The sequence below is a fragment of the Macrobrachium rosenbergii genome, chromosome 3 (assembly GCF_040412425.1).
Source record: "Macrobrachium rosenbergii isolate ZJJX-2024 chromosome 3, ASM4041242v1, whole genome shotgun sequence".
In the NCBI taxonomy this organism is placed as follows: domain Eukaryota; kingdom Metazoa; phylum Arthropoda; class Malacostraca; order Decapoda; family Palaemonidae; genus Macrobrachium; species Macrobrachium rosenbergii.
This window is the reverse complement of record NC_089743.1, coordinates 83,503,396-83,530,636: the sequence shown is the minus strand read 5'-3', so window position 1 is coordinate 83,530,636 and position 27,241 is coordinate 83,503,396. Positions and strand designations below refer to the sequence as shown.

General features: G+C 35.9%; 1 protein-coding gene across 1 annotated transcript in view; it reads left to right on the top strand.

Annotated features, from left to right (window-relative positions):
- Positions 1-27,241, top strand: part of LOC136826426 (mucin-5AC-like) — a 258,342-nt gene that overhangs the window by 10,537 nt on the left and 220,564 nt on the right. Inside the window, exons 2-4 of the mRNA XM_067083649.1 lie at positions 6,837-7,537; positions 23,552-24,285; positions 25,053-25,200. Of these exons, the coding sequence (XP_066939750.1) occupies positions 6,837-7,537; positions 23,552-24,285; positions 25,053-25,200 (1,583 nt within the window). The remainder of the gene's footprint in view (positions 1-6,836; positions 7,538-23,551; positions 24,286-25,052; positions 25,201-27,241) is intronic.

The following is a 27,241-nucleotide window of genomic DNA, read 5'->3' as shown; positions in this document are numbered from 1 at the left end:
AGCCATTCTTTTTTCAAGTGAAGTTTATTATTATTATTATTATTATTATTATACATATTATTATTATTATTATTATTATTATTTTACGAGCCCCAAAAATCGACTTAAAATTTCTGTAATCCCGTTTGGTTTAAGATGTAATATTCTTTTTCATGAAAGTCTATTATTATTATTATTATTATTATTATTATTATTATTATTATTATTATTATTATTATTATTATTATTATTACGAGCCCTAAAATCGACAAAATTTCTGTAATCCCGTTTGCGGGTTAAGATGGCCATTCTATTTCATGAAGTTTCCTTTATTATACATATTATTATTATTATTATTATTATTATTATGAGCCCCCAAAATCTTAACATTTCTAAAATCCTGTTTGCGTTGTTAAGATACTTTATTCTATTTCATGAAGTTTCGCTATTTATTATTATTATTATTATTATTATTATTATTATTATTATTATTATTATTATTACGAGCCCCCCAAAAATCGACTTAAAATTTCTGTAATCCCGTTTGCGGGTTAAGATGGCCATTCTTTTTCATGAAGTTCATTATTATTATTATTATTATTATTATTATTATTATTATTATTATTATTATTATTGATACACTAGCAGTAACTAGCGACGAAAGGTTTGTCAGAACCTTCGTGTCTACATTTGAATAAGATCGTACTAGAATGGTTGTTCGTCTTGCAGGTCAAGGCTCTCCCTCTCTTTAATGATACTACCGAGAAGGTAAATTATGGCGTTTTATTTCAGATTTCCTCATTTCGCTGCAGGTTCTTCAGCGCCAGCGTTAATTACAAGTTCGAAACCATAGTTCTTTTTGTCAAGTTCATATTTCATTCCTTCGGTTCACTTGAAGTATAGAAATATAAATCTTTTGGCGTAGTGCCTACTATGGGTGTCATTATCGACATTTTCATTATCACCTGAGTAATTATCTTTCTTATATCGTGGTCTGTTTTGCTGGTGAATTAACTGCAGCACTGGTCAATATTACTTTTCTTTGTTGTCTTAAAATTTACTTTCTCTTTTTAATGAATTGTTTTATATTCTGTACCATCAGCTGCTATTCATCACGTTTATAAGCCGTTAAAGTGTGCTTCTTTTTTTTTATAGCTTGAAATACTTATGTGATTTGTACTTCTGTGATCTGTTACGGTATCGCTTGGAATAGCGAGAGAAGATCAGCAGATTTCTGAAGGTACTGAGTTTCAGTAGAAAGACCTTCAAATAAATAAATGTGTAAAGACAATGTAACCTCCATGCGATACTTACAAGCATGATGGGGTTGCAGCCAGTTTGAGAGGTTAATGGAATTATTAGTAAATAATAAGATTGTAGAATTTAAGTCAAAATGTATTATTGTAAAAACAAAAATTGCATGAAAAAGGTAAAGCGTAGAGTCTTTAATTTAGGAGGGAGAAGGGGGTGTTTTGAAAATTGTGTTCTATGTTCGCCCTTCGCCTTTTTGGGTGACTAGCTAGAACTCATTCTCTGCAGTTTTTTTTTTAGTTCTGTATAGCATTGTTGTGCTCCTCTCCTTTTTTTATGGCAGTGTAGTCATTTTCATGACATCAGTTTTATTATATATTGCTTTTGAGTATTCCTATACACCTTTGCTGTTTAACTGTAATTATTTCAATGAAATTTTTGTCTGTCTCTTGAACCATTCAACCTGTTTCAAATAGCATTCCCAGGAAATTTAAAGTTCCAACTTCTTTCACACACACAAAGAGAAACTACTCTGAGGGTGAGAGTTGAGCATACTGGAAGAGACCAACTTAGCTTCTTGCGGTTATAAGTGGAAACCTCATCTACTTCATTATTTGATTGCTTTGTGTTGTTTTGGTTTTATCTTTCCTTTTTCTTTTTCATGACTAAATTCTTGGTATCATGGCTCACTTTTTGTTTTTCAAGTTTATTTTTTTCTTAACGGTCGTATGACTCTCCAACTGTATTTTGTGAATATCAAAAGATTCAGTGAATGAGTTTTCATAACAGTATTTTCTTGTGGAATATTGAAAATTGGTCACTTACATTCTCGGGGACATTTGCAGCTGCCGAAGTAACATGTGAATTTTGAGGTATGTTTTAAGCATTGCAAAAGGTAGTATTTAGGAAACCTTATCTTTGTTATGGGTATTTTATACGGTTGAGATGAGGCTGATTAACCCATTCCTGGGAACTCTCTCTCCAATGCTCTTTATCTTGTGGCAATCTTTCACGTAGTGTTTTCTCTCAAAACACTCTCTCCTTTCAAGCCATTGTCTGACCTTGCCTCTTTTCCGGCGATTCACGATTAGAATAGCGAAGATAAAAGAAAAAAACTCAAGAACGTTTTATGTGGTTCCAATCTGTTGTCATGATAATATTATGACAACAGACTAAGGGCACTTAAACATTTCCTACAGTAATCACATCCCGAATAATTTAAGAAATCGGTGATTTCCTTCTAGTGAAGGGGAAATAATGTAAAAAGAGTGATTGCTGGTAACCGGATTATTAAGTATTTTGTTATAATGGCCAATAAAATTAGAGAGAAATATGGAGCAATATTCCACATCTTTTGTATAATGATCCTGGCGGTTTATCAAGTCTTACCATAGAAATTAGACGTAAAAACTAGGTTAGCAATATATTGGGACTCCCTGGTGTTCATGGGATGTATGGTTGGCTTGGAATTAAAGTATTTCAGGTATTTCAATAATGTAAATAGAAAGTGACAGCTGCTTCTGTTTTTTTTAAGTAAATAAACTAATGTTTGCATTAGAATTATTTGTTTTTATATATTTTTCTAAAGCCGAATCATCGTTTCTCTGAAAAGGTCCTTCAACATATGGTGTATTTAATTTTGGCGCAAAAAAAAAAAAAAAATTTCAAAAAAAAAACATTTTCAAGTCGGGGATTGTAAAATTGAAGTAGAGCGTTAACAACCTTTTCATTCCGCTACTTTATGTAGAAAACCACAAAACTTAAAAACGATGATAATCAAGGTAAGAGGGGGCGGGGAACTTCACCATTCCACATAGCACAGTGTAATTTTCTTATAATATCCATGTCCCACTCAGTACCGCCTAACGGGTTGCAAGAAAAGTGAGATGTAGTATTTGTTGACGTTGGACGTTATTCACATATCCAACATAACTCATAAACGATATGTTTCTCTTTTCTTCATTGTTCTCTCTCCACATTGTTGGGGAGTCACGTGAAGGCCATTTGGTAGACCCGGCATAGATATATTATATCGGAAATCCGAATTACAGGAGTCGTAATTCGAGGGATAGATGGCCCAATAACAACAATAATGGCGAATTGATGCACATAAAAAGTCTCGCAGGTTGCTTACTCTTCTGGTTGTTGCCTGAGGCATGGAGAGTACCTGTGGAATAATTCTCCTCTCTCTCTCTCTCTCTCTCTCTCTCTCTCTCTCTCTCTCTCTCTCTCTGTCGTATACTCTTGACTCGTGTTCCCTGTCAACCATGTTTACTGTCACCACCAGCCTCCCACAACTGGTAGTGGTGTCTCTCCTTTCTTGGGGTAATTTGATACTGCTTTTTAAAATTTTTATTTACTTCCGTTTGGCGTTATCTACTGTTTGGCTCGGCTATATTTTTCTTTGCTGACAACCTGTGGGTTTAATGTATTCAGCTGTATTAATCTGAATTTTTTTTTTATGTAGTGGTCTGGGGTAGTTTGGTTATCGTTCTTGCTTATGAGTACCGACCATTTTATTTAACCTTATTTTGTCAAGTTATTAAAATGAAATTTCTGTCTCGACGAAACTTTTTTTTTATCAGTGGGTAACAAAGTTGGTGAAACAGTCAACTTGGATTGCTCAGGCAGTAATAAATAACAACTAACTTTAAGGTCCAAGATATTAGCCTCTGAGAATTTTAAGTAGCTTTCTTCGCTTCATATTAGATTTCTTTGTATTTCTTAACTCGTAAATCATTGCTTAATTAGTGGACTTGTGGTAGCGTTGCTCTAGGGATAGAGAATTGACTGGGGGAAAGTCGCACGTGATAGAAACCTGCAGTGGTCAAGCATATTTCTGTGGAAGGGATCCAGAACGACGTTCCTGGCTCGTTGGCTCTTGTATTGGGAAGTGAAAGGCAGGTGGGAATGGTTCAACTTTACTAATTAATCATTGGAATGATTTTACCGTTGTGGTTATTCGGTTTCTTCGTTTATTTTTTTTTGTTTTTAGAAATTTTTTTCCCGTGTTAGCCTGTATATAGTGTAGTGTTGTAAACTCCCGGTTTTCAATTTTGTATCGTAATAGTGAAAATAGTGATCAAAAATTTAAATGTGAATTTTAATTGTCCTCGTTCGAATTATTTTTCATTCGTTTGCCAATCGTGACTGCTTTATCCATTTATAATTAGGTCGTAATGTCTTTGACATTTTATTGTGCCTTAAAAAAATCACGTTCTCTTTCCAATTTTCTTGTAGTTGAGATATCGACCCCTTCTAGAAACAAGTTTTATCAGACTTCCTCTCTTTTTCGACCTATGTTCGTCTTTTGAGGCATTTTTTAATTACCTTTTGACATTAGCTTTGGTGTTATTTTTATGTTAAGCTGCCGAGTCTTATATTTTCCTTGTGTTGTAAGAAAATGAGTTGCACATTACTTACTTTAATTTTGTATTTGAATAGTTAGAAGACTCAGTCACACAGCTTCGAAATCTACGTGCACTGACACTACCTTCTCAGGTATCATCAATGCGCCTTAAGCTGATAAGCTGTTGCTTAGTGCCACATTTGAAGGTTTCACTTAGCTCACAGTAGCATGGTAAATGCTATGTAAATTTTGTGGTTTGACCGTAAAGAGTCCGTTAGATTTGCATAGACTTGCGTTTCATCTATTTCACTGTATGGAGGTTCTCGTAGGGAAAGGAACCAGTATGTACAACAGCATGTCACATTGGGTTTGTAAAGTTGATTCTTTTTAAAATTTTGAAAATGTTTGTGCGTCAAACGCTGTTGATTATGCATAGCTTTTTCTTATATTGCTATACTTTTGCTATTGATTATGCATAGCTTTTTCTTATTTTGCTGTACTTTTGCTATTGATTATGCATAGCTTTTTCTTATTTTGCTATACTTTTGCTATTGATTATGCATAGGTTTTTCTGATTTTGCTATACTTTTGCTATTGATTATGCATAGGTTTTTCTGATTTTGCTATACTTTTGCTAGTGATTATGCATAGCTTTTCTTATTTTGCTATACTTTTGCTATTGATTATGCATAGCTTTTCATTATTTTGCTATACTTTTCCTCCCTTGGGTTTTAATAGACTTTCTGTTATTCGGATCTTGTACAGCATATTAATGACCCTCATTTTAGTTAATAACTCACTGTATGTCCTTTGGCGTCTCTACCAAATCATAGACTGTGAACATAGGCAGAGAAGCCTCTAGATGTCGATCTTGCCTCTTGTTTAGGGAAAGGTAGAGTTTACGTAGCTTTGGGCGAAACTTCGTTCCGTTCCGGGTGTGCCCCTCTCTGCTACTTTCAGGTCCACTTTAGTTATTTAGAATAGACTGTTTATAGGGATTTTACAATGACTGTTATTTTTGTTGCTTTTGTTAAACAGGCTTAAAGTTAACTAACTGTTATTATTACATTAATTTCTCGTTATTATGACCTTTTAAGATGAGAATTTTTCAGCAGTGACATTTCATAAACTATTAAGTATAGAGCAACTGTTTAACATGTATATCAATAGCGAAGGTAAAAGGGATAGGAACCATTGTTGAAATCTCGGTTATAATTTTTTTTTTTTTTTGTACTTCCACTAATTCATGAGAAATGTACAATATGTACAGAGATACAGTTCAAAGGCTCTCTTACATACTTGCAAATCAGCACATTGAGATAGTGATAATTTGGTATTCCTAACAGCCGCTTAATCACTGTGATGATGGGAGCGCTAAATCTTACGTGATGGATGTGAATTATGGGTTATTTTCTGCAATAAGATGTTAATGAATTTGCATAGTTGCCGAGAGCGCCCTGCTGTGATGCATTAGCCCCTTCGACGTGAATGTAATGGATCCTTGCTTAGCGTAGGCCTCTGGTAAAACTGAGATTAAGCCAGTTATTGTAATAATTTACTTATTGTTGAATGTAGTCACGTTAGGTAAAAAGTGACCTCGCTGCTGGAGCTTCCAGCTTATGCCTGTTTACATGTTTTAAGTTACGAGTAAATATATAGTGTATTTTAATTAACAAGCATCATCAATTCAAGCGCATCTCTTTAAAAACAAAATGGGATTTTATTAAGGGTATGAATTTTAATGAGCAAAACGAGTAATTTTTCCCAGCACATATGGTTATGATAAGTAAACGGTAGTTAATCATTGGCACCTTATCGTTATTATTTCTTATTCATTGTTGGATCGTACACCGAATGGCATCACTGATATTCTTACTCTACGTTTAATTTGTATTTATCAAAGGTGATCAGTGTTGTCTCCGACTTAAAATTAATATTGCCTTATTTTGTCACACAGTTTTACCATTAGATGTTTACTTAACCCCCTTTTTCTGTACTCCATTTTACTCAAGACCATTTTTTCATTTCTAATCAGTTGAAATATACTTACGGGCTGCTTTTTGATCAAGAGACCGTGCTGGCTAAACAGCGACAACAACAATCCCTTTTCTGAAGTTGTGCTACAGAGCCTATGGCTCATTACCTAACATATGGTTAATGATTTTATTTGTAAGTTATTTATGTTTACTGGTTTTTTTTCAGCTAATAATTTCCAAATATTTTGAAGTGTTTAACTATTTTATATTTTCCATTCCAGCGTGGTGAAAATGTCGGAGTAGGGCGAGGGGCTAGTTGCTCTACAAGCAGGAACCCAGGCCCAAACACCACCACTGCCAAAACTACCACCGCCACCGCCTCCGTCACCGCCACCGCTACCTCCACCACCAGCTGTAGGAGTTGCAAGTTCCCCCAACACTGTGGGCGAACTTGTCTCCAACAACACCACCGTCACCATGACAACCCACCCCTAATTGTCCTCAGCCCCCCGGACAAAAACCATAAACAGTCCCCTTTCATCCCCCCAAAGTGCAGTGCCGCCTTTTCGAACTCCCCTCCTGCAACTCCCCTCGTCAAGAGCAACAGAAGCAAAAAGCCCTTCAGCCCCATAACAGTACATCCCCTTCCAAGACCGCCGCTCAGAAGGTACAGAACCACTGTACCACTCATCAAAGTACCTCAACTCCCCCGGCTGAGCGAGAACGTGCGCAAGCTCTCCCCAGAGCTGAGGCAGATCCTTCGGGAATCCTTGGGGCGTCTCAAGCAACAGCAGCCTCCTCCAGGGCAGAACCTAAGTAAAGACAATAATAATCCTTCGTCTTCTTCTTCTTCCTCATCAACAAATGAGAAGAACACCGACACCAGAGATTCAAATGCTGTTACTGAGACACTTCGCCAAGGAAAGGAACAGAACGACACGCCAGACCCAAGCACTGTAGTCTATCAAGAAGCTCAAAGAAGGTAAGATGTTATATATATATTATATATATATATATATATATATATATATATATATATATATATATATATATATATATATATATATATATATATGGAATATTCCTATTTAAATAACAGAGATGGAACATGTTTGATATAAATTTTTTTTTAGATATTTGACATTTTTGCTGTGATGATGACCCTTAGTTCAATTACAAGAATGCTGCAGCAGCTTTGGGTTACTAGGATTTGGTTTAAATTATTTCAAAGATATTTGCCCCCTTTATCGTCCATATTCCTATACATAAATAGCCCATGACTTATTTCAGTAATCTGAAATTCATAGTAAACCGTAGCATTTTTTAGAACTGCGAAATAGGCGTTCAAGATTTCCAACAATTGGCGTTAATGCCGACTAGACAGCGTAGTGCTGTCTAGGTAAAGGCACTTAACGTCGTGGTAGATTTTGTTGGAGCTTTCAGTTATGCGTGAAGTTTTATGTTAGTTGGAAGGCGAATTTTAGTGGTACCAACCTCGTAGTGTGTACATTTCATCCTTAATGGAGATTTTAGAGCTCAGTGAATAACCTTAAGCTGCCCATTTTTGTGAGTATATTTTGTCATCATTTTAACAGTGAAATGTGAATGTTGACTGCTTGAGGAGGAAAGGTCCATTATATATCTATAAATTTTTTCTTTGATATGTGGGTTTTTAATGTAGTAAATGGTTTGTCATCTGATTTTGAATTAAATTTAATTTAAACTATTGATTTTAGTTTTTTCATGGGAATATCGCTGCCATCTCAACCAGCTGTGTATAGTGGTGCGTGTATTACTTCACATTGTAAATGTATGTATGTTTGTGTATGCGTGTTTACAGGATCATTATTTCACGTATCAATAGTTTGACAATGAAAAACACGCAAACTTTCTCATAGCATTTCAGCTTTATGCAAGACTGAATGCTATAACTATTGTTAACCCTAACAGATTGCTATAGTCATTTATCGAGATGAAGTGGCCCGCACTGAAAACATTCCGTAGTTCATTCATTGATCGTTTTGTCGCCCCTCCTCCGTCAGGTTAATAGGTTCGAAAGTAAAAGTACATACCGAAGTGCAGAAGTTTTTCCCAGCATGTTCTTTCACAGCGCCTGATTGTGCAAAAGTTGGAAACCGAAATAACCTTTATGACATTCCACGTTAATGAAAAATTATGACATTCCACGTTAATGAAAAGTTGTACAAGAGGCTTTAAATACATTCCCGTTATAGTGTCGACAGTTGTAAATTTCTGTACCCCGCTTTCTTTCTCTGTTTTTATTTAACTATGGTCGTTAATGGCTGATGTGACAGTGATGTTGGATTATGGGAGACATTTTTCCTAAAGAGCCAAAGAGCCGCATTCATAATGATTTCATTGCCATGTGTCCAGCGCTGTTTTTATTTTATGAAATTTAATCCATTGCTGCGAAGTGGTTTTACAGTATAAGTGCACTTGGAATTGGAAGAATGCAGTAATTTGCCTCTTTGATGAGTACTGTTTTTTATTAAGAATAATTTGTTATAGTTAGTGTGCTTTTATAAGTCTTTGTATGGAATTTTTACTTGTATACCAATATAATGCAGTCTCCCGTGAAAAGATTCATCATTAATCTATTAAAAGCTTCATCATTAATATATTAAAAGCTTTATCATTAATCTGTTCATGCATCTGGTCAGAAGGCTCATTAACATCACGTCAAATCTCCCAATACGGACTGAGTTATTCTCCTCAATATCTTGCATGCACTCCAACACCTCCTCAATAATAAGGCCTTGCCTTTCCAAATCCTTTAGCTTGATACATTCAAAACTTTCTAATCTTTAATGTCCTCGTCCAGACACATCCATATTATACACTTTTCAAAAATGTATTCAACTCCAATCTTTCCACGTGTCCAGGGCTTCTCGAAGCACTGGTCCATCTTTTTATCTGCCTTAATAAATTTTTACCAATTCTACTCGTGTCCACGTTTTTATTCTTGCATTTGTTCTTACGTCACTAGTAATATGTAAGCAGTTCATCTTAACAACTTCTACCTTTTTTTACTTCATTAACATTTATAGCATCCTCACTTCACTCGAGTAAAAGAGAGTTGGCGCAACATTTGCTTCGTGCATTACCGCCTTGACCTTCACAGGCGTCCTAAGTGTGTTCCAATCTTTGGCATACACTCTGCGACCTTCGTGTTTTGTGACTTATCGTCTGGCATCTTAATCTCACCATCATCCATTGTAGTTCTTCCCCAATACCTTTAAGAATCAATTATTTCCATTGCTCCATCTTGATGTGCATTTACCCTCATCAACTGATCCTTGATCGCATCCACTCTCGACTTTCTTCCCTTGCAGTCACTTTCCTCGTTGTCCTAATCAGTATTGTTTAATCTACAAACATCAACCGTACGTAACTTTTCCCGGCTCGATTTTCTATGAAACCTTTGTGTAAGTGTCTTATATCCTTTCTCTGACGTCTCGCATCACTCCATTCATAATAATATGAAATAGCCGTGGAGGCATAACACACACTTGTCTTAGATTCACCTTTAAACCAGATCTGTGGCGCTCTCGTCTAAATTCTAACAGCTTCGCTTCAGTCATAAAAACTTATAATCATTCTCAAAAAAACTAATCATTTTTACATTAAATCTTCAACGCCCTCCAGATTGCCTCTCTGTGGATTTTCACTTATCAGTTGTAATTCCCTTTTGAGTGCTAGTTATTCTAAAGGTATAGTGACATATAAACGATATTTGTGGCTTCATATGTATTTGATATATTTAGTCGTGTGTGTGTGTGTGTAAATTTAGAGAGAGAGAGAGAGAGAGATGATTCCGATTAATTTTTCAACATTACTTTTTTTTAATTTCAATAGTATGTAAACCATAGCGGGTGCTTTAGCACACCCTCCGTTGGAACCAGACATTTGGAGATAATAATAGTAATCGTCAAACTTGTCTAAATGAGGTACACTGGCAAAGAGAATAAGTAAATACATTAATGATTGCATCAGGTGCGTCCTGAACCAGTTATAAGACCAGGAACAAGACGGTCGAAGACTCGTGCATGAATCAGACGTGATGTGAACAGAAAACTATTTAGGCCGAGCCTTTTGTGTCTTCCTCGTGTATTATCCCCTAGCATGCTCGTGCATGCAGACGGGGGCTAAACGAAGGGCGAAGATTGCGACAAAGAGAGGGAGAGGGTTGAAACAGGAAGATCGAGGAAAGTGAAGCAGAAGCCTCGCTTCATGATGTCCTTATGGAGGTGCCTTCCGCCATTGCTACTGTCTGAGTCACTCGGCTCAAGCGGATCAGTGTTAACAGATGAGCCGGTGACAGGGTGCCATTGCAAAGGGAATGCAACAGTGACTCAAAGTACAGTGGGGTCCAGATTCCCCTTCCCGCCGCAAAGCTGCACAAGTGCCAGGGTTAAGCGAATCTCGCGCGGTTTTTCCGTTTCTTTCTTCCATGTGGGCGAGTTAATCCGTCTTACTATCATGAGGATTTTAACTCTCTCCTTTTCCTTTCCGTCTCCCCGTGCATGTGTGTGTGTGTGTGTGGTTTATGGCTTCTTATATATTCTCACACGTTGTCCAGAATTTAAATTTAGCCATCACTGTTTTTGTCAGCAAGCCTTTGGATATTTAGCGATGATCGGAGCAGAATTCGTACCAATAGCTCGGGGCCTACTACAGGTGGCCAGAGAAGGGCTTTTGCATTTTGATAAACTGGGAAAAACCCCTTCATCTTGAGCCTTGGCTACGCTTTTCTATCAATAAATAGGTATTTTTGCATGCTTTATCTTCCAACTCCTCTCTCACTCATATGATGGTTAACAGTTGTTATCATGACTGTTATACAAATTTTTGTATAGTTGCTGTTTCCTCACTTTTCATTTTGATAAAGCTTTCTTTTATTAGAATTTAAACCTTTATAAGTTACTATGAATACTTTTGAAGATGATTGAAAATCATATTAACTCGCATATCATGAACGCAGTTAAAACGTTTACCAAAGCCTTATTCCGAACTTGGTATACTGTCCCTTAACGCTTTGAGGAGTAGCGTGCTTGTCCTACATTTTATAACCTTCTGACCTTATGACCTTGTCCTTGGGCTAGTCGTAGTGCCCTCGGCCTACTTTTGTACAGATACAGAGGTCATTGGGAAGTTGCGTTTCTTTGGGATGAGATTAAGAGTTTGTTTTTCTTAATGGTATCATTAATGTGTACTGCGAATTGTAGGGAGAAACGTGTCATTGGTCACTCTAAGAATTGATTAAAATTTTGGCCGTCTGGGACACTTGGCGTATCGTTTATTTCGTTGTTGTGTGTCTTAAATCTGCACTACAGTGTCTTGTATAAAGTACGAAGAGTGTAGCAAGTTCCTGTAGTGTACATGTAGCGTTATGTTTTATCAGTTGGTCAAGTTTAGTTTTACTTATTCCTGGGGATTTGAATTATATAGTAATGGCTTCATGAATGCAGGTACAGGTGTATATGTCTGTCACCTTACCGAATGCATGATACACCAGTCATAAATAAATCACTGTATGGCCTATATATAACCTATGATAGTTGTTTATACTCTGGAGCTGGGGATTATTATTGCAGGTTTTTTTTTCGTTGTCACTGTGTACCTAGGAAAAGCAGGTAAAGAAAGGGGTTTTACTTGTCACGCGTATCCAGGGACAGATTGGGTAACTAGAAGCCGTACAACCACCTCACTTGTAAACGGAATTTACTGCAAATCCAGTGGATGATTTCCTTAAAGGTCCACACTTCTTTTGCAGGAGGTAGGAAACGGGCTTCTTTCAAGAAATCTGATTACGACGAATTTGAGAGGGATTTTTTAGAAATGATTTTATCGCTCAAGCCTTGTAACTTTTGAACTTACTGAAACTTGCAGGGATTTTATGACAAGTATTCAAGTTTTGTTTATTAGCAGTAGTTTCTTTTTCCCTTTCCATTACGAGTGGATTTCATGTCCGTTTTATGGATTTTCGTGTTTCGTTTTAATTATAAATGAAAACTGCAATTTTTAACACCAAAAAGGAGGCAACCCTTCAAATGGGCGAAGCACTTCCTGAAGTGGTTGTGTTTGTTCATTTTTCGTTAACTGTTACTGTTTGTTGTGCGATTTTTTTTTTCGAATGGTCACGTGCGTTAGGTAACTTGAGAATTATTAATTCTAATAATCTATGTGTTTTTAATTTTCCTTTACGTAATTTTAGTCACTTATATATTGAAGAAGATAAGATCTGTGAAAACTTTGTTGAGAATTTGATTGCAGATTTTTTGAGTGAAACCATATTCTAGAGTTGGGGATTTTCGTAGTCGTCCTGGCTTGCGGACATGAAAACTTGTTTATAAAAAGATTAGAGGCATTATCCATTTTGGTTAGTTTTGTCCCGTTTTTATGGTACGTCGTATAACTTCATCGCATCAGATTATTCATGTTCACTGAAGACAAAGGTTCTTTGTCTTTTTTGTAGGTCATGTTTAAATTGGATAGTGTAGAATGTAGATCATGTTTAAATTGGATAGCATGTTCAGTTTTTACAGTTTCGTTAACGAAGGCAAAGCTATAATGGACCTCCTCGGTTGGTACGATGATATGTGAATTTGAACGGATGTATGATCAAGTGCCCTATAAAAAAAAGAAAAAAAAAAAAAAAGCATGTTAGGAAGTGTCCCTCGCCGTAAATGTTGAAAGTTACGTTACCTCCACACCGTCGGTGTTTATTCACCTTACTCGACCTGTTTAATGGCATTTGGGAGGTTTGGGCAAAGGACCAGTCGGTGCGGAATTGCCAGTTTTTGAAGATGGGCAAAGTAGGTCTTCAGGCACATTCTCAGGTTTTGAATGACGATTATTTCGTAGAACAATACACACGAGATTCACTTCGTTTTCCTCGATACGCTGCAAATTATTTTACAGGTACTTTTTTTTTATCGGTAATCGTCTTTTTTCCATCGCTTTCTTCACACAAAGATTTTCTTGACGGATGTGAGAATAAGAAACCTTATAGTCGTTGTTTACTTATTTTTACCTCGAAGATATAAGTATTTATACTTCAAATCAATTAATTTTCCATGGAAGATGGCATTTGACATTAAAAATATTTTCAACTGCTGACAGGATGTCCTTGAGTGGAACTTGACGTCCTTTATTATCAGTGCGAACTTGTGTCTTTAACATCTAATGACCATTTGTCGTTTTTTTAAGTGAGGTAAAAAATTTCGTATAAAACTCCCTTCCTTTTAGTTTTACACGGAGAGAATTAATTTTTAATGTACAGTATTACTGTGCATTAAAACCTAATTCAATTATTAATGTACAATACTTGTAATCATGGTGAATGTAATGTAGATGCATTTTCGTTTTTTTAATGCATGATTGTCATATCGCACGAGTCATGTATTCAAACATAGGAAGGAAAATGATTTATTGACCTTTTTTTATTTAGTTTTTTTTTTTTTACTTTAGAGGTGTTCTTTTGGTCTGTTTGTGCAAAATAATAATGGGGGGTTCCCTCTTGTATATATTCACTTTCTCCTTATATACGGCTTTCCATTTTTCGATGAAAAAAGATTATTGAACTGATACCAGTGAAAGATTCCTTTAAAAGATTTTGGCAAGCATTTGACTATACGGTTTCTCAGCACATTTCACAAGTTTTAACGATCCGGTAGCGGGCATTTAGCTTTTGTGAAATTACTGGAGTCTATAATGTTATCATAACATCTGTAACGGTAAAATGTCTGCCACACATCTCGCCAAATACCGGGAGCCACGATAAGTCTTTGTATCTTCTTCTGCCAAGAAAATAACCTCCCTGGTCTGGGATCTATCCAAAGCTTATCATTACTGTGGCCGTTGTTCATTCTCCGGCGCAACCCTCGACGATAATTGGGGGGTTTCGTGACTTCGCCTACCCGTAGGGTTACCTTAATCTCTAAGGGAGGATTTAAGGATTCCGGACATCAACCAACTCCCCAACCCCACCGCATCTGCCTCTATAAGGGTGGTCCGACGGTCATTAGTGCTTGAAGGGACATGAGAAAAGAAAGCTATAGGGAGTTAGTTCAGTATTTTAGGGAAACTCCCAAATTATCTTTTCGATGAAAAATCACAAATTATCTTTTCAGTTTTGAAAGGGCAGTGTTTATAGGTTGCTGTAGCTCTTGAAGGACTTGGTTAAAATATCGTAACTTTTTGTCTGAAATGACTCTCCCATGTCTGAATTATTAGAAACTACAGTCTTGGTTAGCGTAGCTTTTCTGATTGCCATGAGTTTAGTGGCATTTGACACGACGAATGTTTTCTTGCTAAACAGTTGTACAAATTATTATTATTATTATTATTATTATTATTATTATTATTATTATTATTATTATTATTAAACGTGATGTACAGTAATCAGCCTATTTTTGTGAAACTGGGATAATAATTTACACACCCATTATAGTATGTATATATATATATATATATATATATATATATATATATATATATATATATATATATATATATATATGCGTTTTATTTTTAGAGTATTGAATAGTTTTTAACCTCCTCATCACTAAAAGGAGAGTACAGTAAGAGTCGCTAAACGAAAAGCTCACTAACTTGAGAAACTTACATTGTGTGTTTCCTGCCAGACTGAAGTTGGTAACCTAATGGGTTCCTGGAGCTTGTATGTTCGATATACCAGAACGTGTAACATGTTACTTTTATTTCATTTTTATTTTGATGTGCTCTGCATTTTTTTTTTTTACATTTGTTGTTCCTTAGGGGATTTTCATCGCAATTAGGGATTATGTATGATGTATTGTGAAGAGGGTGTCGCGGTAATTTACCGGGTTAATGAATGGGGGAGTACCAATATTTAAGAAGGTAGAAGATTAAGAAATCTCTCTCTCTCTCTCTCTCTCTCTCTCTCTCTCTCTCTCTCTCTCTCTCTCTCTCTCTCTCTCTCTCTCTCTCTCAGAAGCAGCATCTGGGCTCTTTAAAAGTAAATGACTTGTCATTTTTTCTTCGATCGTTCTTGCTTCTGTTGGAGAAAGCGACCGTTGCGTGTGGACTGGAGGATTTGATAGCAATAACTAGGCTTTTTTTTTTTTTGCCTCCGATTTTTTAGAATTTTTCCAAGACAGACACAAAACCTGATTGAGTATTGTGTCTTTTGGTCTGTTTGAGAAATACAGGTAACTCACTGTCGGTGGATTTACGTGGAATTTGTATGTAGTTGTAGTAAGGTTTAACAACATTGGAAAAATTTGTTTTATGGGTTCACAATAATTTTTATTGTTTAATTTCATTTCTCATCAGGAGCTGTACTTGATGACAGTAAATGTTTTTGTTCTCTTGCTTGCGCCCATTTTTGTGTGTGTATTTGTGTGCTATGTGTGTGGTAAGTCTAATCAACTTTGTTCTTTAATGTACTCTCGTCAGTGAACACTTTAAAAACCAGTTTCAACTTTCTCTGAGTTTTCAGTACTGTTCAAAGAAACTTTTTTTTTTCCATTGATTATTTAAATTTTTTTTTATTTTTTATTTTTATTTTTTTATTTTTTTTTTTTTTGTCTTAAGCCTATTGTTATCCATGAAGCCACACGGAAATGACCCATCGAATTTGGACACGGGTGAAAGTCACTCGGAGTATGGTCAGGAGAACAAGGCTGATGCAGCCTCTCTTCACCCCCGCATAATGGCACAGTCGTCTTGGCAATACATGATGTTTGGGCATCTCCGACAGTTTTTGTTTTGCTTTCCACAGATTTACTTACTGATTAATTATACAGTCTTTTGAGCATGTAGTCGATGTGATTTGCTTCCTCCTTGTATTGGGGTGGACCTATTATTATTATTTATTTTATATAAATTAAATCCATGTTTCACCTCACGTTAAAGACTGGTGTTTAGATTTTGCTCAGATCCATTTAACTTGCTTGGGTTTCTCATGAATGTAGGGTGTGATTTTCCTTAATTTGAAAATTCAACATTCTTGTTACCCAAACATCCATTTAACTTGCTTGGGTTTCTCATGAATATAGGGTGCTACTTTCCTTAAGTTCAAAATTCAGCATTCTTGTTACCCAAACGAGCACACAAAAATAATCATGGAATATGGATTTTATCAGCGGTGTCACCTCAAAGACGCACAGTTTTCTCCAGATCTTCAATATGTTTTGCGTTGATCGGTGTCAAAGGCTTGCCAGACTTGTCTGACCTCGAGAGGTGTCAGTGGAACTTTCTACTGTGTAAATCGTCGCCAACTGTAGTATAAAAAATTCTAAGAAACTGGTTGATTTTTACATTGTCAGTATGATCGCGTACTTTGGTCTTAAATTTGGAGAAATATTTTACAGTAGCTGAATTACTGATGTGTTCAGATTTTGTCAGCTAAGAGAGTTGACTTGAAATTAGCATGGCTGGGAACTCCATGAATGATACTTCAGGATTAATTTGAGTTCATACAGTATATACTATACATACTTAATAAATATATATGTATATATGTTATGTTTATATATATATATATATTATATATATATATATATATATATATATATATATATATATATATATATATATATATATATATAATATATAGAAAAGAAAGTATCGACGTTGCAGTTATATTTAGCAGAATTTAGGTCTCCGGATGTTCTGCAGAAATTCCAGTAAATTTTAATGCGAGACCAAGTGGTAATGACCAAATGTTTATGTTTTCAGGGAAAGAGAAATGAAATCGTGACTTCACACACTTGAACCCAGTTATGACAACAGAGGGAAAAAAAAAAGAAGTAAGACCAGGTCGTTGTGTAAGAGGCTAAGTTTCGTGTAAGAGAGCAGCGGAAAGAGTAGACCTGATGAAAGGAGGATTAGTAATGGAGGAGAAGGGTGCGGGGCGCTCATTGAATTTATTGTTTGTCGTTTAATCGTCCTTTTTAAGTGCTGAGTAAGGCGTTGCGTAGTTAGTAACTTTCGGTTAACGCTGGTACTCCACGCGTTAGTTATTTATTCATCTTGACAAAATTAGGGCATGGGTTGCAGAAATTCGCACATTAACCTTCTCTCTTGATTGGCGGAGCTGGTAAGGAGACAGCTTTGTTTTCTTTGTTTCTTTTAGTCTTTAATTATTTTCCTTAATTATTTTAAGGATCTAGGCTTGTGGTGGGAGTGTTTAGCGCAGAGAGAGGCAAGGTATAATTCAGTGTTTGGTGATATTCAAGCTCGTATTAGAGCTGAGACGAACACAAAAACACATTCTAAATTATTAGAAATAAAAGGGCTGAGGATTCAATTTTACGACACAGCTGCTGGGCTTTATGAGTGAACCCGAATAATCTACAGATTTCGGAGGTGCTGAGTCTCTCTTAAAAAATGTTGAATTTTTCTTTTTACAGACCTCATCGAAAGACAGAAATAAGAGAATAGATACGATTGTTCATACAAAACTTATAATGTTTTCAAATTATAATTTTGTTTGAAGGACGAGTTTCAAAACGAGAAATGTTGTGCGCTTACGGTAGTGTTTGTTGTACTGAGGGATTTGATGCAGCCAAAGTTAGCCCCACGACAAGAATGCAGTATTCACACCCGCTTCTTTCCCCCGAAAAAATTATTCAAGTTCTAGCCAAGCTAGGGGTGGGGTGGATAGTGGGGGGAGGGGGAAAGAGGATGGTTAGGGTTTCTAAGATAACTTATGAAACTTGGTAGCCTACCACCGAGATGTGAGTTTGGGCTGGGGAGGCTCTGTTGAGGGTTGGGCGACTCGCCACTAAAACCTGTTAATCAGGTAAGAACGTTGACGTAATTTCTGATGTTTCCTATAATGCTCCGTCTTTCAAGATACGTGCCTATCTCCTCCCACCCCCCCCCCCTCTTTTCTTCATATTTCATGCAGGCTTGGTATTTGCCGGCCGTCCTCATCGTCATTTTTCGTTCCTTTGCCTTGTCGTAAAAAAACTTGGTTCCTCTTTGAGTAAAAACGGGAGATGGAGACTTTCGGTTGACGCCCTGTGTCATTAGCTTCTTTCCTCGTCATTCAGTCGTCCGTGATATGTTGGCAGCGAGATTTAGATGAAAGATGACTTTATAATACCGTAATTAGACTCGGGAGGGCCAGATGGGATCTTGTCTGTTCCTGTCTTTGGAACTGTCATTATGTCTTTATTATCCTTTAAGTTCTCATCTTCAGTGGGTCTTGGTAAGGTAATCGGATGTGACTTCGCTGGAAATAAGGATGGCGATAAGAAAATCGAATTTTAACCATGAAAAATACTGTATGCTAGTTTCGTGAATGGTAAGATAACTACAGTTATTAGTGTTGGTCGAAATACAGAATCCGATACTTATTTCTTTACACATGGTAAAGAATCTTCCATGTCTTCACAAAATGAGGGTGCGTTGCTAACTCTTTCAGATTAATATTTTTTTTTATGCACCACTGATTAGATACATTTTCAAACTCATTATCTATTAAGGCTGCCAAAAGATTGCATTGATCCTATCCCCTGTATGATTTAAAGTATAAAGTGATAGTGCAAAGTATGACATGCATTTACGTAAATATACTAGCCTTTACGCGTTTGTGTATGTATTCAGGCATTATATGCTTTTACATATAGTTTTATTCGTTTTCATTGCAATATAGGCCGATAGATATATTGACAAAACTATTTCATATTCTGCGAAAGTTACTGAAGAGATCCACGTGAACTTTAGATAGATATTTTTTAGCGTCTATAATGTATGGAATAATTATTGGTTATATTGTATGACATGAGATTTTTGGAAAGGTGATTGGTAAAACGTGGAGAGTTAATGGCTTTGCGAAAGTGGTAGAACGAAGATGTATTAATTTCGAAGCTGTATCCAAGAAGCTGGATACTTACAGGTATAGGTGAATGGCTGTTTATGTATGGAAGGATGTGTGCTGTTGAGGCTTTGGTATAAAGTTGCTTTTAAACCCTGTTTTCCCTTAAAATATCACAATGTTTGTAATAAAATAATTATGTATGGTTTGTTAATTGTTATATTTTATGTAATGAATCAATAGTCGTTATGTTTTTATTTTATTTTTGTGGGGGGGGGATGGTAAATGGTCATATTACATGTCGATGTATTTGTAATAAGTCTTCTGAACTTCGAATTTTCGGTCTTTTTCCGCCATTATTCATCTCGCCATCATCGCCTGTTGTAAGGAACCCATTCACACCTTTCGACATCTTGTCAGGTCATCTATCACGGCTGCTGTTGCTCCCATGATCAATCATCCTCATCCATCTTTCATTTGCTCCTGTCATCCGCCTCCCAGTTATTCATCCGCTTTCATACGCGTGTGTGAGCTTTCTGTCGAACAATCGGATTTCTTTTATTATACCTATTTTGATGAATCTGTTGAGTTTAAATGGCCTTCTCTTGAAGAGCTAATTATCGTTCTCTTTCATGCGTTAGCTGCTGTCAGGGTGATTTAAAGCAAGCACATTTCTTTCATTTTAATGCAAGCACGTTTCTTTCATTTTAATGCAAGCACATTTCTTTCATTTTAATGATGTTGAACAACCCATGAATTTTTCATGCTTCAGGTCCGTGGGTGTTAGGTCTCGTCACGGCAGACATCCCATGAACACGTACACAGATTGTGTACCCGTTTGACTTATTTTAGAATTCTATTGAGAAGTAATGTCACGTTCGTGTTCGTTCCCTGACAATGTAGCATAATTAGCCTATTTGAAAATTGTGAATTTTGTATTGTTACGGTTTTACTGTAGATATATTTAGATGTTATCTGTATTCAACGCTTCATGCATGAAATTCTAGCCTTCGGCCCCGGTAGAAAGAAAAATATCGCCCACGTGTTGCAGGATTAATAACAGATATGTTGTACCCGAGTTATAGACGGAAAGTTTTAAAACTATTAAATGTATGAAAATTTTATAGACATGTTTTTAGTGACTCTTCCTGTCGTGCCCTTAAGTCTTTTCCATGTTGAGAGAGAGAGAGAGAGAGAGAGAGAGAGAGAGAGAGAGAGAGAGAGAGAGAGAGAGAGAGAGAGAGAGAGAGAGAGAGAGAGAGGAAATACGTGATGGAAAAGCTTTCATGAATGGGAGTGGACGGGAACCCCAAATGAATATTGAGAGAGGCCACCTGTTGCATTTGGATGCGCAACGGTCTTCTTGAGAACTCATCGTGTTATTTTACTTAATTTTTTTGTTTGTAGATTTCATTAACCGTTGCTGTTTTGATTTCTAAAGTGTCGCGTAAGTTAATATTAATTTGGTATCCTTTCATTTTTAATTGTTTTCTACGCATTCTGTAACTATGATTTTGAGAATATACGTACGAGATTATAAAATGTTGTTTTCTCAAGATTGATTTGCATGGGTGTTTCCTGCGTCTGTGCTTTGGCAGGCAAGGCCCCACACAACTTTTATTCATCTTGTTTTTGTTTATATTGGAATTATAACGCTTCGTCATTCTTTTCCATCCCCATCGGTTTCCTTAATGCAATCGAGGGAGAGAGAGAAAAAATTTTAAGCTTGTATATAGTGTACTGAAATTAAAAAAGAGAATTTCATTCATTCCTGGCATATTTAATTATATATTGTTGAAACAATTTTTTGAATTACGCTGGGACTGTAATTTTCCCATAGCGTGTAGTTACTCAGGATAGTAATTTGAAAAAGAATCATTAATCAGATTAAAAAAGGTTACTTGTGAACTCATAATTTTATCTTTTTCCAAGTCAGAAGTATTTGTTAATACTGGAATTGTTAATACTGGAATTGTTAAACAAGAAATTCATGTATCAGTTCCATCAGTCTTTCGATATTTTGTATTGAAGATATTCTATAACCCCATTGTAAAGTCTTTTCAACTATATATTAAGCTTTCAAATCAATGACGGTTTTAAAAGTAATTTTTAAAAACTTCATTCTTGAAGTCCTGTGTTGGCGGAGCTGCCGGATTCAATGGCAGAAAGTATGATTCGTTAATTGTAGTGGTAATGGTTTAGTAAATGGTCTCTAATCAAGTTTATTTGATTACTGGTGACTAAATTTTACTTTTATCGGTAGAACTGGCAAACTTTCTTGACCCGCTATTTGGAGGAATGTGTTGAAATAAATGTCAAGCCGAAAGTATCGTGCCAAAAAGCTCCCATCATAAAACCATGAGTGTTGCTATTGTTTGTTTGTTTGTTTGTTTTTCCCTAAACAGCAAGAAGAGTTAAAATTTCTACCATTAATGTTTTTCGTTTAATAAGAAAATATTTTCACGTGTTGGCCGAGATTCCATTCTAAGGCATTGTGCGTCATTTTAGTTTGCGGGAATGTTGGGAGATAAACGATTTAAAAAAAAATAGCTTCCAGACTTTTTCTTATTTCAATACAATCTATAATGGTTAAATATATTGGTAATTTAGATTTTTTTTTATTAACTCGTACGTCAGAATTTTAAAGTGAAAATGCCGATTTTTCTGATAATAAAATGACATCATTAGAGAGAGTTCGAAGCCAATATGTATATGTATGCATGTATAAATCTATATATTAATATATTCATCACGTTCCATATTTTTGTGATTCAGTTAGTATATATATGTGTGTTTGTGTGTGTGTATTTACTTTCAACTTAAGTGGGCTTATAATGTTACAATAGCCATAAGGAATAAGACATGAACCTTTTATTATTAATCTTATTTCACAACGACTCCATTGTTGAATAAAGATTTAAATGCGGTCCAGAAGGCCTGCCTCTCTCTCTCTCTCTCTCTCTCTCTCTCTCTCTCTCTCTCTCTCTCTCTCTCTCTCTCTCTCTCTCTCACACACACACACACACACACACACACACACACACACACACACACACACGCGCCGTACTATTGTATTGTAAGTCATTGTAGAGGGCTATTTTATTCACGCAATCATCTACTTTTTCTTATTTCGTTTTACATGTAAGCTGTAAGAATGGCATTGGGTTGTGTTCCTAATATATCTTCAATTTTTTCAATATATTTTGGTTAAATATCAAAATTTTGTAAAGCTTCAGGTGTGCATTTTAAATCCTAAGAAATGAATATGGAAAAATATTGTAATTTACAGTTATTTTTATAATAGAATTGCAATACTCATCTGTGTATTCGTGTGTTGTGAAGGTACTCATTCAGATGTAAAGACGGTCATGTTTGTATGGAAACTGGGTAAATTACAGTTATTTTCACTGACGTGTCGAGGCTTTTGTTTGTTGTGATGTGAAGGTTATGTGAGGTGAAAGTTTTTTCATGTTAGTTTTCAGGTGTTGCAGCATCGTGAGAATGGTAGTTAATTTCCCCGTTTTTATGGTGTTTGAAGAGATTTTCGTATTTGTTCCATTTTATGTAACATGATAAGAGCAATGTTTTGTTTGCCACTTAAAAGTTAAATGGGAGAAAGGAGGGGCAACCCATCGAAGGTGGGGTCACGAAACTGACCCTAATTTTAAGTTGTATGGAGAAAGCTTTTGGTTCTTAGCTGTTGGATAGTGTGTATTTTTCGTGTAAAAGTTCTCCAGCGAGAATTAGGGAGCTTGCCCTTTTGTTGTGAACCTCCTCCTCCTCCTCCTCCTCTATTTTTTTTTTCAAGTCAGTGGACTTCCTCTTTCATTCATCAACTTTTCCCTCACAACACAATCGTAGCGTGACACCGCTGTGTATAGTACATCAGCCATCATTTCACGAGTTGCCTAACTAAGAAGTAGGGTGTAATTAGGTTGGATGGTCCCCGGATGTCATTCATTACGTAATTTCTAGCGTATAATTACGCTGTAAGTATACGTTTCGATGTGAGTAAAGCAATAATACCGTCGGCATTATTCATAAACGTGATTAGGTTGATATCAGAATGCTAACGTACGCTTCAGTTTTTGTTTGCATTGGAAGTATTGGGTGTAGAGGGTTAATTTGAGGGTTACTTGAAACTAACTGTTTTTTCTTAATCCACAGATCCTCGTTGCTCAAGGCTCGTGCAAACAGCGTAACAAGTGATTACTTCAGTGACTCTGGTGAACCTAACCTAGGTATCCCGTCACTCATACAAGACCACGAATTCATCATCCACTTCGATGACGTCGATGAGTATCTAAGTTCAAGGACAACGAGTCGAGCACCTTCAAGGAGCAGCACGTTTCATTGCGATTCTTCTCGAGCTTCGCCTGTATCGGAGTTATCCCTGGAAACTGAGAGCGGCAAAAGCCGTTTTCTTTGGTTGGGCGATTCAGAGAGTGGCCGTTTTCTGTTAAATTCGCCAGAGAGAGAAAACAGATTCTCGTCGGAGAAATTGGATGGGAAACTAAAGAAGAGAACCGCATCCAAAGCCAAGCTAAGTGCCAAAAAGGACTTCATTAACCTAGTACCTGAGACTAGATTAAGTAATGTGAAGTCCTGCCGTGGATCTCCTTCATCCACAAATTCTACAGCTTGTTCACCTTCTCTCCAGCACTCTCCTAATTTTCAGAGCACAACTACTCAAGTTCTCAGTTCCAGTTTGGAATCTCCTCTTCCTACTACTCATCTTTCTCCTCATTCTTTCAACTCCCCGCGTTCTTTTTCACAACTCGGTGCCAAATTTTGCCGCGGGTCCGACCCAGCGGCATCATGGCATCATTCAAATAAGTCTCAACAAACATTAACCAATCAAGTTGACGACACACGCATTGCAACCATGGACCATGATAAAGGTAACTTCAAACATCTGTTTTGCAGATGTTATTGTTGTTGTTGCTTTTCATTTCATATTTTATGCATTGTATAAATTTTGTTGTAAAGCATCAATGGTAACATCAATTTGTCGAACTGTGGATTAGAATTTTAACACAGTATCAGCTTTTCAGTTCTATTGGTAATGAACGCATTCATTTTTACATTTTAAGTTATGTAATCAGGTCATTGAATGATGTTTTTGGAAATGATTAATTCGCTTTTATATTTTAAGTTATGTATTCAGGTCATTGAATGATGTTTTTGAAAATGATTAATTCACTTTTATATTTTAAGTTATGTATTCAGGTCATTGAATGATGTTTTTGAAAGTTATTAGTTCATTTTTATATTTTAAGTTATGTATTCAGGTCATTGAATGATGTTTTTGAAAATGATTAATTCACTTTTATATTTTAAGTTATGAATTCAGATCACGGAATAATGTTATGGGAATTTTTTTATTAATTAACTTTTATATTTTAAGTCATGTATTCAGGTCATTGAATGATGTTTTTGAAAATGATTAATTCACTTTTATATTTAAAGTTATGAATTCAGATCACGGAATAATGTTATGGGAATTTTTTTATTAATTAACTTTTATATTTTAAGTCATGTATTCAGGTCATTGAATGATGTTTTTGAAAATTGTTAATTCACTTTCATATTTTAAGTTATGGATTCAGGTCACTGAATAATGTTATGGGAATTCTTTCATTAATTCAATATATGTGTCTGGTCACAGGCAATATAACTGCTGCAGGAGGGTTGGGACCCTTGAGTTTCTCGTTGTCTTCGCTTTCGGGGTCGTCTAGCCCAGCGCTAGAGTCGCTTAGCCCCGCGAGGACACCCGCAGACCTTCACACCAACTCTCTCAACAGACGTAAATCAAAGTGAGTAATGCTATCTCTGTTTAGTGTATATATATATATATATATATATATATATATATATATATATATATATATATATATATATATATATATATATATATATATATATATATATATTGTATGTATAACTGAGTCACGAAAATGTGGAACGTGATGAATATATAAATAAAGATAAAATCCACGAAGGAAAGGAAACACTAGAGTGTTGCTAGGCCTTTCGACTGTCTGTCGTCCTTTACTTAGCAGACAGTCGAAAGGCCTCAGAGCATCACTCCAGTGTTTCCCTTTCCTTCTTGTATGTATTTTATAAATATGTATATGTAGTATTATATATATGTAGTATATAATGTTGTGCATATATGTTTACTGTATATATTTATTTGTATAAATATATATATGTATAGTATATATATATATGTATATAAAATAAGTTTATATGTGTACTTTTACCTATTTAAATTTTTTCATACATTACATCATGTCTGCTAAAGCGGATTTAGTGTTGTCAATTTTCCATCATAGATCAGTATCGAGAGTAACTCGAGGCCAGTCACATTTCAAGTTGTCAGATCAGGAAATATTATAAGAGTAAAATCGTGCTTAAGAGTATGCCATGACTAAAAGCAAATCTAGTTTTATATATTAAGAATTGTGTGTAATATCAAAACAACTGAAGCCTATTGGAAGAAGGTAATGGACGGTTTTTGTAATGATTTTTCTTATTAAGTTCAGGAAAGCTAATAATGCAATTGGTCCTTAATGAAGAATATTTATTTTATATTTAATATTTTAAACATACCGGGTTAAGAAGATCTAAAAAGAGAGAGGAGAGAGAGAGTAAGATTTTTCTTAGAAGAGAGAGAGAGAGAGAGAGAGAATTGAGAGAGAATGAAGAATATTTTTATTTAATATTTTAAACATGCCTGGTAAACTTTATACCGTTTCCTTTTCTCTAGAGAGAGAGAGAGAGAGAGAGAGAGAGAGAGAGAGAGAGAGAGAGAGAGAGAGAGAGAGAGAGAGAGAGAGAGAGAGAGAGCACAAATTGTAGTTATTCATAAGGCAATTGACCCGACCTACTACTGCCTCAGTTTACGATTGTGAGAGCGAGTTTGGGGGTTTGAGCGTTTCTTTTTCGGTAGAAATCTCTTAATCTCGGTTAAAATTGCAGGAATTTTAGCTGTTACCTTACCACTAAATGAATGAAGGTTGAAATGCAATACCATGAAACCGCTGTTAAGGTGTTCATGGTTAGTCAAGCGAGTGTATCCCTGTAGGATTTCCTGATCAGCTGGTTACTTCTTAGCTAGTTACTTCCGCGTGAATGTACGCGGTTACCCGAAACAAACGGTAACTTTTAAGTCTTGCATTTTAAACCTTGCAGTTTCGGAGCTATGTCAATGCGGTCTCTATGAGAAGAAGAGGACAGGTGCCGGGCCCAAGGGAAGTTTGAGATGAAAGATTCATTTTAAGGTAACATTACGACTCCATTTAGAAATGATACCAATAATAGCACGAAACTGATGCTAATCTGTTTGAGTTCCTCGTATCTAGAACGGCGAGAGCAGTTTCAGACCTTGAATAGTTATAAAATTTTCGACCATTCGACCAAGGCACATGAAGATGGGTACGACTCTTAGAGGAAATGATTTTATTGACACTTTGCGGGTCGCTTGCTCTCTTATATTGCAATGAAGGATTTGTTGACTCTCAGTTAAAATAATGAATTGTAAATTTTTTTTTATGCTTCCGGTTTTCCGTTAATGGTTATGTAGTGACTGACGAGCCGGTCTGTCCGTCCGTCCAGCTCCCCTTATAATCATTCCGTCCTTTAAAGTTTAAGGTTTTTAAAGCGCCACAACTTTTGATGTATATGAACCATAGACAGTGTTTGGTATGTCGGCGCGCGAGGTGAGGTCAAAGTCACACTTGTGTGGTCACATCAGATAAGACTTTCCCACCACCAGGACTGTAGTTTCACAAAGGTCACAAACAAATCTTGTTTGTATTTTAGTAATGAGCTTTTAAAAATGAACTAGAATTT